Below are 14,405 nucleotides of genomic sequence, written 5' to 3' on the forward strand. Positions count from 1 at the left end.
AATAGCCGCATTCGAAAAAATCCGAGTGCTATATTCCGTTAAGTTGGACATATCGCTTGGGTTCCTCTGTCATACTTATGTTAATTGTTGTTAATTTCAAGAGATTAAGCATGTGAGTTGGAACAATATCCGCTTGATTAAAATGCAGCTCATCCATTTTCTTAGTGGTGTAGGCGTACTATTTAGATTATATTTGATAAGGACTTGAATAAAATTTTCTCCATGTCCTCCTTTCTTTTTTATAATAATGGTATTTAAGCCAACAACATTTTTTTTTTTTTTAATTTGACGAAATTAAAAAAAAAAACATTCTATTGCACGAAAGCACTGTTATTAACTGCTCATTATGGGTAAAAGAAAATCAAAAATATTCTCCCATTAATATAGGCATTGAAATCGAATAATCCGATCCAACGAGAGTTAGATCGAAGTGATGTATGGGGCAAAATTAAGGCCTATGATTCATGGGAATCTATTAATAGCTTTTACATGTGTGAGTATTGGGTACTTTTGATCATCAAAATTTAGACTAAGATTTTCCGCGATTTTCTTTCTTTCACCTTAAAGAACATCAAATTTCCACACTAAAGTAATTTTGCCATCAAAATTTAGGTAGACAAGACGAACTTACCTAGTACCTTTTGCCTTCACACAAATTTGAACATCCCACTTTATTAATCACTAGACGACATGCCAGAAGGGCTCTCCTTCTCTATCTAACACTTTATTATTTATAAAGAAATAAAAGCATTGTAACGGCTCATTATGGACAACTAAAATGGAGTTACATGTGCCATTTGGCAAATATAATTACTATTATTTACTGCCATGTGGTTTACGAACTAATTATACAAACTATAATATAGAGGACGTGAAGAATAATGCAAAGATTATAATGTGACTAATAATGACAAGTAATTTTTTTTGTTGTTAAACCCGTGGTTTGAAGCTTTAGAGCACACTCTATCTTTGCTTCCTCAATCTTCTGTGCCAAGAATGATCCAATTGAATATTATCATGCAAGAATACTGATGTTAAAATAAGAAAATCATCTTAACTAATATAAATTTGAGCCATAACATGGAGGACTTCATTAACCGGGGGAAGTCGACTCAGTAAATGCGTCAATAAAGTCTGCTAAAGGGTCCAATAACATACTATTAATCTCCTAATAACATTATTAATATTCATAATTCACATAATATACTAGAGAAATAAATATGAGCAGAGAAATGCATTCCTATGTATGCACCTTAAATACTGCAACATAAACCACCTCCTATTGAGTAGCATTCCTAAGTATGCACCTTAAATACTCCAACCAAAAGATCCTAGGAAGTCTTAATTTAAGTCCTAGTTGTATGAATTCAGTTCACCAGCATATGATCAAATCCTCCTGCCTGTAGAGCAACCCGATTCCCGTTAACGTTATGGATCAATTGTTGCAGCCACCTCCTCGTCGTTGGATCCTCCTGATAACGCAACACGAAAAAAACACTCATGGTCAGAAAAAAATAGTAAGGGTCTAATGCCAGAAAAGGACTGCTTCATGATCCCCAACAGAGAAGCTCGCGAGGGGGAGGGGGGAAGAAGACGGTAGGGAGCTCTACTTATATTGCAAAGGATTACGTACACGAAGACAACTGCTGAAGGTGGTATCCCTAAGCATATCGGGAAGACAACTTCTCAGTGCATCACATGCCCTGCGATAAGTCATGCACATCAGCTTTAGCCTCACAGAAATGAGAACGATCGAAGAGGGCTGTGATAAATCACATAAGCAAGCTGAAAGGAAAATTGGGATGGTGATATACAGAAAACTAACCTCACATTATCCGACAAACGAAGATAGCACCTAATTATGTGTTTCAGCAATCTTGATGAAGGCTGTTCAGCAAGTGCACCGACCATATTCCCTAAAACTCGGGCTACAGCAAAAAACCTTTCCGCTGTGGTACAGATGTAATCCAGACCCACATCATCAAGAAGGATTTTTTGCACAATGAAAGTTGCAACCTGTCAGCATGAATAAACTAAATGCATGAAAACCTGATTAAGTCAAAGGAAGGATGTGGTCGAAAATGGGCTTTGAGGAAACACTAACTGTTTTTGATAGTTCACTCCCCATCTCCATCGTGCGCAAGCACAGGGGAATTATCTCTGTTGAGAGAAGAAAACTGATAACTTCAGTGTCATCTACCTGCAAAGAGAAAATCAAAAGAAACAGAGTACTTTAAGCTGTAGAATAATAATTAATTAAGGTAGACAAGGATACCATAAATAGCATCTTTAGCTACTGAAATTATAACTAATCATGGTTTCCTTCTCATAGTCGGTCATTCCCAGTAGATAATATGATCATGAATGAAACCTTTATACTAACAATAACATCATACCCAGTGATCCCACAAGTGGGGCCTGGGGAGGGTAGCGTGTACGCAGACCTTACCCCTACTAACAATGAAAGAGAAAAACAGACACATGAAATACAATAGACATATTACCTTCACGAGGGCACCAATGACACCTAAGCTAGTAAGCCTCAAATATTCAAAAGGTCTTGACTTGCTTGTTGTATTCAGAAAAGGGTACAAATACAAAGGAATATGAGCTGCAAAGTAGAAAACTGTCAGAAGGATTTATTCAAGGGAAACCAAATATCACAACTATGATGGATCACAATTACAATTATCATCACACCAAAGTCCATCCAAGTCATGGGAAAACATCAGGGTTATGACATCCATTTATTTTTGTTCTTTTTTTCAGATGTATAAGTTATTGAAGATTAAAAAGCATTTTACAAGGATGAATAATATGGGGGCTGGGGTAGAATTTCTAAGCTACATGCTTGTGTTGCACTGGCCAGCAATTCAACGAACCTAAGACCGAAACATGCAATCTTCTTTCCTCTTTATGGACATCAGTGAGTGCCCAGGAAGGATGGTCTTTATTACTTCACAGTTGTGAATTCCGAGAAAAAGAAAACCCAAGTATATTTTTCTTTTTTCTACAAGTAATGAATAAGATTTTTTTGATGACAACAAGTAATGAATAAGATAAATCCGAGTTAATGTCGTCATATGTAAATCAAATTCCAATTCTCCTCAAAACATTCATCAAATAATGCAAAGTGACATTAATTTGATACCATTAGGACTTTATTCTTTGACTTATGTCTGTGGACTTCTTTTGACAGTAAATTAGAGTTTTATCAAGTTAAAACACTAAGCAAGTGAATTAGTGGTATAAGAGATGTAACTATGAGGGGCGTTAGAGATTTGTGTCCGTGTCATTTGTTATGGAAAACAATTTGCATCCACAAGCAACTGCAATCAACATAGGCAGCAATTTTCTAGCTTTCTAACAATATTCCACCAAAAAGTACAGTCAGAAGAGGCTATTTTTGTATAACAAAAAGGCCAAGCTTATTGCCATCGACAAACAGATAAGAGAACTTTAAAAAAAAATAAATAAAGAGGAAGAGAATCTTTACCATTGAGGAACAACATTCTGGTGTCAGGATGAGAGGCTACGCACTGCAAAATAGAAAGCAATGGGAAACTATTTCAATAGGAAGGATAAAAAATTTGACCTTGACCACCAAAAACCTAAATAACAGAGGCATAGTGGGAATACAATTACACCACCTTTTTTTGATCAAGTAAATGTATTCATTCACAAACATGGCCATAGACAGCCGTATACCAGGAGTATACCAAAAGGTAAAGAATCTACAAAATATGATTCTCTACAAACTCCACCCACTCGTCTATACAACAAAGAACTTTCTGTGTACACCAAAAGAGAATAAGGGAACGGAGACTACTCCCCAACTGAGAGAAGCTCGACTCTACTCCTTCAAAAGCCTTCCTATTTCTCTCTCCAAACAACCCACATTAACGCAAGTGAACCACGTTCCAAGCCCTTCGTCTTCTCCTCCTTCTCCCGTTCTTCCAGCTGAGCATCAACTCTTTCACAGTTTTTGGCATTGCCCATGGAGTGCCAAATCACCTAAACATAGCCCACCATTAACCTCATAGTCAGCCCGCAATGTAGAAGAAGATGATCCACATCCTCGCCCGCCACCTTATACATGTAACACCAACTGACGGAGACAACCTTCTGCTTTCTAAGATTTTCCGCTGTCAAAATCACCTTAAAAGCACTTATACTATGATAACAATATATATTTGGAAGTGATACTTGCCATGCTCCAAGAAAGAAATAAAACCTAAAAGTACTTCACTACTAACAGGTATCTTTTTACAAGGAAAAAAATTAAAATTTGAACACCTTCCAGTCTGTTGCATTCCCCCTCCACCTCTCTTGATACATCTAACACAACCCCAAACATATCCGATTTTCTACACCTACTGCTGAACATTTAATCATTATAAAGAAAACACATAATGACAATAATTCATTACTTTAAAGATCACCACCAAGAATGAATAACAGAAACAGTATCAAGAATCACCACAAAAAAAATCCACAAGGAAAAAATTATATACCTGAAGAAGTGCTAGTGCATTACAAACCCTATTGGATTGTGCAGGAGTCAGGTTTGGCGGCGACAAAACAGGGTAGATGGAAACTATCTCCTGCAAACATGCAAATTAACGTTTACTGAATTATAGAAAGAGCTAGTAACTTTCAAACTATAAATTTAAGAAATAAGAATCATATAGTTGGACAGAAAATGTCTACAATAGAAGTTCAAGAAATACGAATGAAATGGTTGAGAGAATAAAAGTCCAGAATCCCATCATGGTAGAGAGAGTTATTTTAACTGAACCAATAATATTGGTCCTGATAAAGCATACAACCACTTACATATGGTAACTTCTGTTTACCATGTAAGTTGGGCCAAGGTTACAGTAAAATGGAAAGTAGATTTAGATGACAGAACAGTTTCTCCTCCTAGTGGTGCTTTTTTTTTTTTTTTTTTTTTTTTTGGGTTGAGGTCTCCTCGAAGTGGGGTATTGGCTCCGTCTGTTCCATCTACACCCAACAAATAAGGAAAGGCACATTGTGATTCTATTTTGATACTTTCCCTGTATATTCATTTCCAATTTTTACCCCACGTCATTCTCTTCCATTTTTGTTCCAGCCAATGATAAAGCAATCCGACATGTACAATGAAAATGGCATACATTGTCTAATTTCCATTTTTGGAAAAATAACCTTGCTAAGAGCTGAGTACAAATTACAACAAGGGATGCACCCCTTGGGCCAATGTGGTAATAGCTCCCACTACCTCCCCAATGAAATTTCACAAACCTCTTTTATCATCCTAAGACTACAGGATGTTTTTTTTTAAACAAAAAAGCACCCAGAACTCTACAAGACATTTTCAATTTTAACCATTTGAATTCCTCGATAACCCCAATCGAAAGGTCATTAAGATGTTTCCTTGACAGCTTTGCTGTAAAAGGTTATTCAGATGCTTCCTTAGATTCCTCACTTTTATGGTGCAGTATGAAGCATCTGTAATTACTGAAGTGTGTTTAAGCAGACAGAAGAAATGCTGGAATTACAGTGTGGAGTGATACTTTAGCATTCATGTGCATCTGAGAGATGAGATAAACTCTAGAATTATAATGAAACATTTCTCAGAATACCTGTAGGAGTGCAGCGATGGTACCAAATGAGTTCCACAACAAGGGGGCCAAATCCTGGAAAAGTTCCCTCTTCTGGAAAAGGAAAACAAAGGCAATAAGTCTTTTTAGGTAAATCGTAATACTATTTAGCATAACAACAAAATGATACCCAATCCAAAATGCCAAAATATTGGTGCCACATAAACACAAATGTGAGCACATTGCTGAAGAGGGGTGAGCAGCAAAATAGGAGTATCGGGGCAGATACCAACTGTTCAACCATTGCTCCAAAAGAAGAAATTATAATTATGCAGCCTGACGGAGAGTACGAATTAAAAAGTCCCATTAGTCCGGTTTTATGAAGTAGAATACCACTGTTGATTCACTAAATCAGTTATGCAGCCTGAGGTAGAAGACTGGAGTTGAAAACCAGGAACTAATGATGTTTGCTAGGATTCATCAACACGTAGCAGTAGCAAAGGTAGAAAGACCGTCTTTGTAAGCACATGTGTGTCACTATTTCACTAGAAGTGTTCATTTGTCCTAGTTTGAATGGGCACGAAGTTTAAGAAAGTAAAGAAGACTTTTGAATCTTATAGTCTTAAACAAAAGATATGTATAATTTACAAAAATGCCCTTTAACCTTGTGGCCTTAAATATGTTAAGTGGGATGTTGGAATTCAAGACTTGCCAGATTAGGAAAGAGGCATTCTTTTCGAAACAAACTAAAAAGGAAAGTAAGACAAACAAATTGAAACGGAGGAAGTACTATACTTAGAAAGAATAATTAAATATCTAAGAAAAGTATAAGGAGAAAATTAATTAGATCCTTATTCCTAGCAGTCTAGCACCATTTACTGTTCAAGAAGGTTTTACATAGAAGTGACTCATATCTTTTCTTTTGCAGGACTGGAAACTATTGAATGCTTCTCAATGCAGTAAATAAAAAGTGATTTGAGTGAGGTGACAGCTTTCCAAAAAGTTGGAGAATGTGGGTTCCTCTGTAAGGATTGTGGAGCAATCTCCTCTTTTTTCAGAATAACAAAGCAAAGAGATGAGATCTCTGTTGGTTCTTTCTTTCCAAAAAACGGAAGTAGCGCAAGCCATAAAGCTCGATCTAACTGGGAGAAAGAGACTAAGCCAGGATATTCCCAAAGTTGAAGTGCAAGGACGACTCTTCCATCGGATCCATCATTCAGATCTGAATGGTTATCATTCATGATGAACAAGTGAGCTCCCTCCACTTGACATTCACCAACTTAAACACGTTGGACAATTGTTGTTGAAATTACTATAACAGTCCTAATAACCGCTCAAATGATGTGGAATCTTTAACTACCAAAACAGTAACTACTTTTAGAGAAAGTGCGCAATGAGTATCGTCCAAATCGAAAGCAGGTATACACAAAGTAGGATAGTTTAGCTGTTAACCCCTACTAACAAACAAATCGCGAAATCAACCAATTGCAAAATCCAAGAACACTCATGAACCCCAATTTTGGTACCCTGACAACTGTCAAATTGAGCTACTGAAGCTAGCAGCCATATAGACACTACTACAGAAGTGAAAGAAACATATAATTTAAAGCAATAACCTATCAGCTCGCACAACAAAACGCCTTAAAGTGAATTTGGTAGCCGCTGGGTCATCTCCCATCACAAATTTTCAGAATCCAATTTGCTCACTTTTTACAATTCAACCAAGTATCTAAAAGTTATCAAAACTTGCTATTTTCGCTCTTAATATTCTCAACAAGCATCTAATAGGTGCATTTGGCAGTTGTTGACATCAGTTCCTATCCCGAATTTCCAGAATCCGAAGGACCAACGGCTCATTTTAGAATTCGATTCTCTGAAGTGACAAGCGTCTACTAGTTACCAAAACTTAATATCCTCCTTCAGCTACTATTATTAATAGGAACTATAATGGGTACATTTGGCAGTCACATCATTTCCCATCCCAAATTTCCAAAAGCCTACCACTTAAATACCAATTCCCATGTTTTACAGTTGCACTGTATGAGGCAACAAGCATCTATACTCATCAAAGCCTACATCTTTTTGCTCCTACTGTTCTCAACAAGCATCTAATAGATACATTCGGCAGTCATCACCATCATTTTCCATCCCAATTTTCGGCAACAGGCATCTATACTCATCAAAATCTACATCTTTTTGCTCCTACTATTCTCTAAAAGCATCTAATAGGTGCATTCAGCAGTCGTCAGCATCATTCTCCATCCCAATTTTCAGCAACAAGCATCTATACTCATCAAATCTACATCTTTTTGCTCCTACTATTCTCAACAAGCATCAAATAGATACATTCGGAAGTCGTCAGCATCCTTTTCCATCCCAATTTCCGGAAACAACCATCTACACTCATCAAAAGCCTATATCTTTCTGCTCCTACTATTCTCAAACTTTAGCCCTAAGACATAGAAGAAACCCTAACACCTAAATTCTTAGTGGCCGTTTGGCCAGCATATTTTTTTATTTTTTACCGGAGTTGAACTCCGGAAATCATGTTTGGTCAAGTTGACTTCCGGAATTTGCGGAATTTTTAAAAACACCAAAAAGTTGTTTTCACTTTTTTAACTCCAAATCACTCACGGAAATTTGGAAAAAAACTCCAATTTGTATTCATAGCCTAACACAACTTCGATTTCCAGATACTATTTTTCACTTTGAAAAGAAAAACTACTTTTTCCAAATTTCACAATTTTCATGGCCAAAAGGCAGGGCTGTCTCAATAATATTGGGTGCCTAAAGCCAAACTTCAAAAAGAGACCCTAGTTAACTTTTTTAAAAGAAAAGATCGTCATATATATTTTTATTTAAAGTCTACTTTTCTAGCTTTTTGAGATACGAAGTCATTAATTACTATTTTATAATCGCTCTGTTCTATCAATTCCTTTTCAATTGATAATATAGCTAATCCATTCAATCTCTCTTTGAGACATTATTGATTTTGGATAAGATTTTATCAATTTTAATTCTGAAAAACTTCTTTCGGTTGAGGTAACAGTTTATATATAAAATACATCTTTAAGGGAAAAATGATTGCTTTATTGGCCTTATGGTCGAGCCACCCCTGCCAAACGGCCCCTGATATCTCCATTCTTCTACAATTCTCAAATTTTAGCCCTAAGACGTAGAAGAAACCCTCACACCTAAACTTTAATTACACAGAACTTCACCGTAATCCATAATTGAATTATACAAACTCATCACGACAAGGATTCGATAGAACAACACGTTTTGAGATAAAACAGTAAAACTAAAACATGAAAAGTAAACCTCTAAAGTTAAAAGAATTAACCTCATAGAAAGTTCTAGAAGAGCCTTTTCACAAAAATCAGGGTTAAACTCTTAATTACATACTAGAATTTTACCCGAGGAATCCACAGAAAGAATAAAACGACACGACAGTAAAACGAAACAACAACAACAACAAATACCCAGTGTAATCCCACAAAAGTGGTGTCTGTGGACGGCAGTGGCGGATTCAGGATTTTCATTCAGGTGTTCCAAAAAAACAACAAAAGCTAACTATAAAAAATAATATTGTGAATCGAACCTAGGACTCTAGAAACAATTATGAATAACCTGGACCACTTGAACTAACCTTTTGCATTTATTCAGGTATTCAAAAGTTAATATATGTACATAAACATAGAAAATTTACCTTATATATATATATATATATATATATATACATACACTATAATTTAGAGTGTACGCGGACCTTACCCAGACGACAGTAAAAAGAAACATGAAAGTAAAAACTCTAAAGTGAAAAGAAAAATTAACCTTAGAAAGTTCTAGAAGAGCATTTTCACGAAGATCAGGGTTACTAAGATCAAGCACAAGCTGTTCAGCCGATTGCATTTTTCTATCCTTATTATTAGCCGGACCTCCGCCACCTGAACTCGACGCGCCGCCACCTAAGCCGCCGCCGTAACCGCCGATTGAAAGAGACTGAGGTAAATTTGCCATCAATTGAATTTCTTTTATCTCTTTTTTTTTTTTTTAAACCTTTCGTTTTCCGTACTGTTTTTCTCCTTTTATATTATTTTTCGAACTGAACAAAGACGAAATTCCACCGTTTGATTTAAAACTGTGGCATCATCAATAATGAGAAAAACGTGACATTCACGTGAAATTTGATAATTTGTTTATTCCATTTGTAACCTACGTGGCGAAATCAGAATTTTTGTTAACCGTATTTGTATTTATTATTATCTTAAAATATATATTTATTTTGTTTTTGTTATTTTCCTATCTATTGTGCTTTGATTATACTTCTTATTGAGTCGAGAGTCTATCTGATAACGATAAAGTTTGTGTATATGTTATCTGCTTTCCAAAAAAATTTATCTGTAAAATTATATTAAGTATGTTGTTAGTAATCTTAAAATATATATGTATAAAAAATAATACCCCTACCTGTGTAGTGTTTTTCTCCTTTTATATTATTTTCCAAACTGAACAAAGACGGAACTCCACCGTTTGATTTAAAATTGTGGAACCATCGAAGATGAAAAATGTGACATTCACGTGAAGTTTGATAAATTGCTTATGCCATTTTGATTCTTATGTGGCAAAAAAAGAAATTTTATTAACAGTATTTGTATTTATGATCCAAAAATATATTTATTTTATTATTGTTTTTTTTTTTTGGTGTATTCTGGTTTGATGACACTTCTTTTGAGTCGAGAATTTATCCTAAACAGCTTTTTTACCCCACAAAGATTATCATAAAACCTGTGTACATCTCATTCTCCCTAAATTCTACTTATGAAATTACACTGGATATTTTATTATTGATCTTACATATATATATATATATATATATATTTATTCAAGATTGACTTGGTATTCAATTTGTTTGGGATAAAACTTAATTAAAATGCTAGTTCTTGTGTTGTTTATATTAATTGAGATTAGATTTGATCTTCAATCTATTCTGGAGAAATTAAAATTTTTGATAATGGAACCTGTGATAATTAATGAAGGTGATCATAATAAAATTTACAAGTCTTTTTCTGATGTAACTGAAGGCAAAAAAGGAAGATTTCATGAGACAGTGCTAAGTGATTGTTTTTTCCCTAAACTGTCTACGCATTCAATTTAAACAAACAAAAAAAAAATGCCTAGTGCTCTAAGCTACCGCTATGCACGGAGCCTGCTAAACTGACATTTTTTTTGTATTACATTCTATTAATCTAGATATCGAAATGTAAAATGATATATTTTATGTTTCTTTCAAATTGCTTACTTTTCTATATGTAATATAAACAATATTAAAATTACATACATTTAATTATATATTGTCATTTTGTGTTTCCTCACACCATATATAAATATTTTATCGTAGCAATAAAAAAAATCCCGGTGTGATTTGGCGAATAATTTATTTGGGATAATACTTATAATGGTATTTTTCGTGTTATTTTTTACTAATCGAGATTAGATTTAATCTTTAATCTAGAAGAAACTAAACTTTTTGATAATGAAACTTGTGGACCATCAATGAAGGATTGCCATAATAAAACTTACAATTCGATTTTTGATGTAATTGAAGGTAAAGATGGAAAATTTCACTGTGCTAAATAATAATCTTTTTTTTTTTTTTTTTTTTTTTCAAGATTGACTTGGTATTCAGATGCTTTAGGATAAAACCTAAAATAAAACTTTTTTTTAGTATTATATTCAGTTAATCTGGATTAGGTTATCAAAATGCAAAATGAGATCTTTTAAATTTCTTTCTAATCTGCATATTCTTTATATATAGAATATAAATATTGTTGAAAGTTGAATACGCTTAATCATATATGAAAAAAAATGATTTAGTCATGATGAATGAATCATATCTTTCACGAAGATCAATGCTAAAATCTTAATTACATAGAATTTTTCCGTGATCGATAGAATCACTCGATACGAGATAAAATAGTAAAACAAAACATGAAAGTAAAACTCTAAAGTGAGAAAGAGTTAACCTTTAGAAAGTTCTAGAAGAACGTTTTCACGAAGATCAGAGCTAAACTCTTAATTACATAGAATTTTACCCTAATCGATACGAGATCTAAAACAAGAAACGAAACATGAAAAAGTAAACCTATGAAGTGAGAAGAATTAACCTCGAAAAGTTCTAGAAGAGTGTTTTCACAAAGATCAAGGTTAAACTCTTAATTACATAAAATTTTACTGTAATCGATAGAATCACACGGTACGAGATAAAACAAGAAACAAAACATGAAAGTAAAACTTTGAAGTGAGAAGATGAATTAACCTTAGAAAGTTCTAGAACAGCGTTTTCACGAAAATCAGGGTTACTGAGATCAAGCACAAGCTAACGCCTAAACTCTTAACTACATAGAATTTTACCGTAATTCGGAATAAACTCTTAATTACAACGAATTAAAGAATAGGAAAGTAAATCTTTGAAGTGGGAAGAAAATTAACCTTAGAAAGTTCTAGATGAGCGTTTTCACAAAGATCAGCGCTAAACTCTTAATTACGTAAAATTTTACTCTAATCGATACTAGATAAAACAAGAAACGAGACATGAAAGTAAAACTTTGAAGTGAGAGGAAAATTAACCTTAGAAAGTTTTAAAAGAGCGTCTTCACGGCGATTAGGGTTCCTAAGATCAAGCACAAGTTGTTCAGCCAATTGCATTTTGCGATCTTTATTCGCTGGAGCTCCACCACCGGAAGACGACGCGCCACCGCCTACTCCGCCACCTCCTCCGCCGCCACCGTAACTGGCGATTAAGAGAGACTGAGGTAATTTTGTCATCTCTTAGGCCTCAATTGAATTGCTTTTATTTCTTTCTTTTTTCCTTTCGCTTTATGTACTGTTTTTCTCCTTTTATATTATTTTCTTTTGTTTCCGAACTGAACAATATGTTGCGAAACGTGTTCAGAACAAAGACGAAATTCCACCGTTTGATTTAAATACGTGGTGACATTCACGTGAAGTTTACTCGTTATTTTTTCATTTGTCTTTTTAATATTTTCTATTTTTAGAGCCTGGTTGGATGGGCTTATAAGCCATAGCTATAAGCTAGGAATTCTAAGTTATGGCTTTTGATTTATTTTTATTATTTTAACATACAAAATAAATGCTTAAAAATATTTTTTATTTTACACAAACATTACAAAAATACTTAGAAGTTATTTTGGCCTAAAAGCACCTAAAATAAGGCAATCCAAACAACCTTTTATTCTTAGTTTTCTATTATTACGTGTTGTCTCTTCTGATTAGGATTCCTTACTATCTAGATGTTGTTACTGAGTACGTTTTCATAAACAAAATTACACTAGATATGTTGTTGTTATTGTTGTTATTTGTGTTCCTAGATGGCGAAGCCGAAAATTTTATTAGCATAATTGTATTTATGATCTTAAAATATATATGTATAAAAAATAGTAGTTTGCCATATCAAAGCCCCAATTGAATTGCTTTTTATCTTTTTTTTTTTTTCCTTTCGCTTTCCATACTATTTTTTCCCTTTTATAGTGTTTATTTTTTAACTAAACAATTTGTTCTGAAACGTGTTCAGAACAAAGACGAAATTCCACCGTTTGATTTAAATACATGGCATCATCAATGATAAAAAACATGACATTCACGTGAAAGTTTGATAAATTTCTTATGCCAATTGTAACTTACGTGGCAAAGCCAGAAATTTTATTAATAGTATTTGTATTTATGACGATGACAATAACAATGTACAATGTTATTCCACAATTGGGGTTTGAGGAGGATAAAGTCATTTGTGAGCAAAGGAGTATTTGCACAATTGGGGTCTGAGGAGGATAGAGTCCTTTGTGAAGGAGTATTTGTATTTATGACAACAACAACATACCCAGTATTATTCCACAATTATGGTCTGGGGAGGATAGAGACCTTTGTGAAGGAGTATTTGTATTTATGATTTTAATAGTGTTTGGCCATGAAAATTCCAAATACAACTTCAAGTTGTATTTGAAATTCGGAAAACACCTAAAAATATGTTTTCATTTTTTCCCACTTTTTTCGCTTTCAACACATTTAAACAACAAAAACTATAACCAAACAAAACACCATCTTCAACTTCAACTCCAACTTCAAAACTCCAAATAAAAAAATCGAATTTCATGGTCAAACGCCTACTAAATAAAAATGAGCAGCAAAGCTAATTATCATTATTTTACTTAGAGATAGTAAAGTTTAATTTATGCTTTTTAAGGATAATATAATGTTAATTTCATCATCAATATCTGTAAATGAAAACACATAACATATAATATGGAAAATAAGAAAAATGTATAGTAGATCAACCCAAGTAAATTAACGGATAGCCAAATCGAAACATCAAAGAGCCCCTACATGATCAGGAAGCAAGTTTTAGAATGCTACACTTTCATTGAAGAAGTAGAAGCAACATGTTGACGAATAGTTGTGTGCTTCTAGCCTCTTATAATAAGTGTAGGAGTAATGTTTAAGACATAATTAAGAAAGCATAGTGTCATAAAAAAGAAATAGAAGGTGCAAATATTCTTTGATTATTTTGCCTTGAACCTCCACTAACCCAGAAAGATGAATCATTTGTATTTGCTACCTATTTTCCATAGACTTACCAAAAATATAAGTGCGAGGCCATGAAGATGCTCATCGATTAAATTAGCCCTCAACTACGACAGTATTTAAACTTGGGTCAGGATTTATATTTTAGCCTAAATTTTCTGATTTCTCGATATCCAATCAAATCCTTTTTTTATTACTGAATGCATTTCTATGGATTAAATT

General features: G+C 33.9%; 1 protein-coding gene across 2 annotated transcripts; it reads right to left on the reverse strand.

Annotated features, from left to right (window-relative positions):
- Positions 1-1,120: 1,120 nt before the first annotated feature.
- On the reverse strand, positions 1,121-12,428 carry LOC132053190 (uncharacterized). 2 transcript variants are annotated; one of them, XM_059445101.1, is made up of 9 exons: positions 12,213-12,428; positions 5,625-5,696; positions 4,515-4,604; positions 3,497-3,539; positions 2,505-2,611; positions 2,105-2,200; positions 1,826-2,016; positions 1,634-1,703; positions 1,121-1,472 (listed from the first exon to the last, which is right to left on the reverse strand). In XM_059445101.1, exons 1-9 carry the CDS (start codon positions 12,408-12,410, stop codon positions 1,368-1,370), a joined length of 972 nt encoding a protein of 323 aa, XP_059301084.1. In that variant the 5' UTR covers positions 12,411-12,428; the 3' UTR covers positions 1,121-1,367. The 2 variants fall into 2 exon arrangements, with proteins under 2 accessions (XP_059301084.1, XP_059301085.1); XM_059445102.1 differs by lacking the exon at positions 12,213-12,428 and adding an exon at positions 9,417-9,685.
- Positions 12,429-14,405: the final 1,977 nt, after the last annotated feature.

This window comes from Lycium ferocissimum, chromosome 4 (assembly GCF_029784015.1).
Source record: "Lycium ferocissimum isolate CSIRO_LF1 chromosome 4, AGI_CSIRO_Lferr_CH_V1, whole genome shotgun sequence".
Taxonomy (NCBI): Eukaryota; Viridiplantae; Streptophyta; class Magnoliopsida; order Solanales; family Solanaceae; genus Lycium; species Lycium ferocissimum.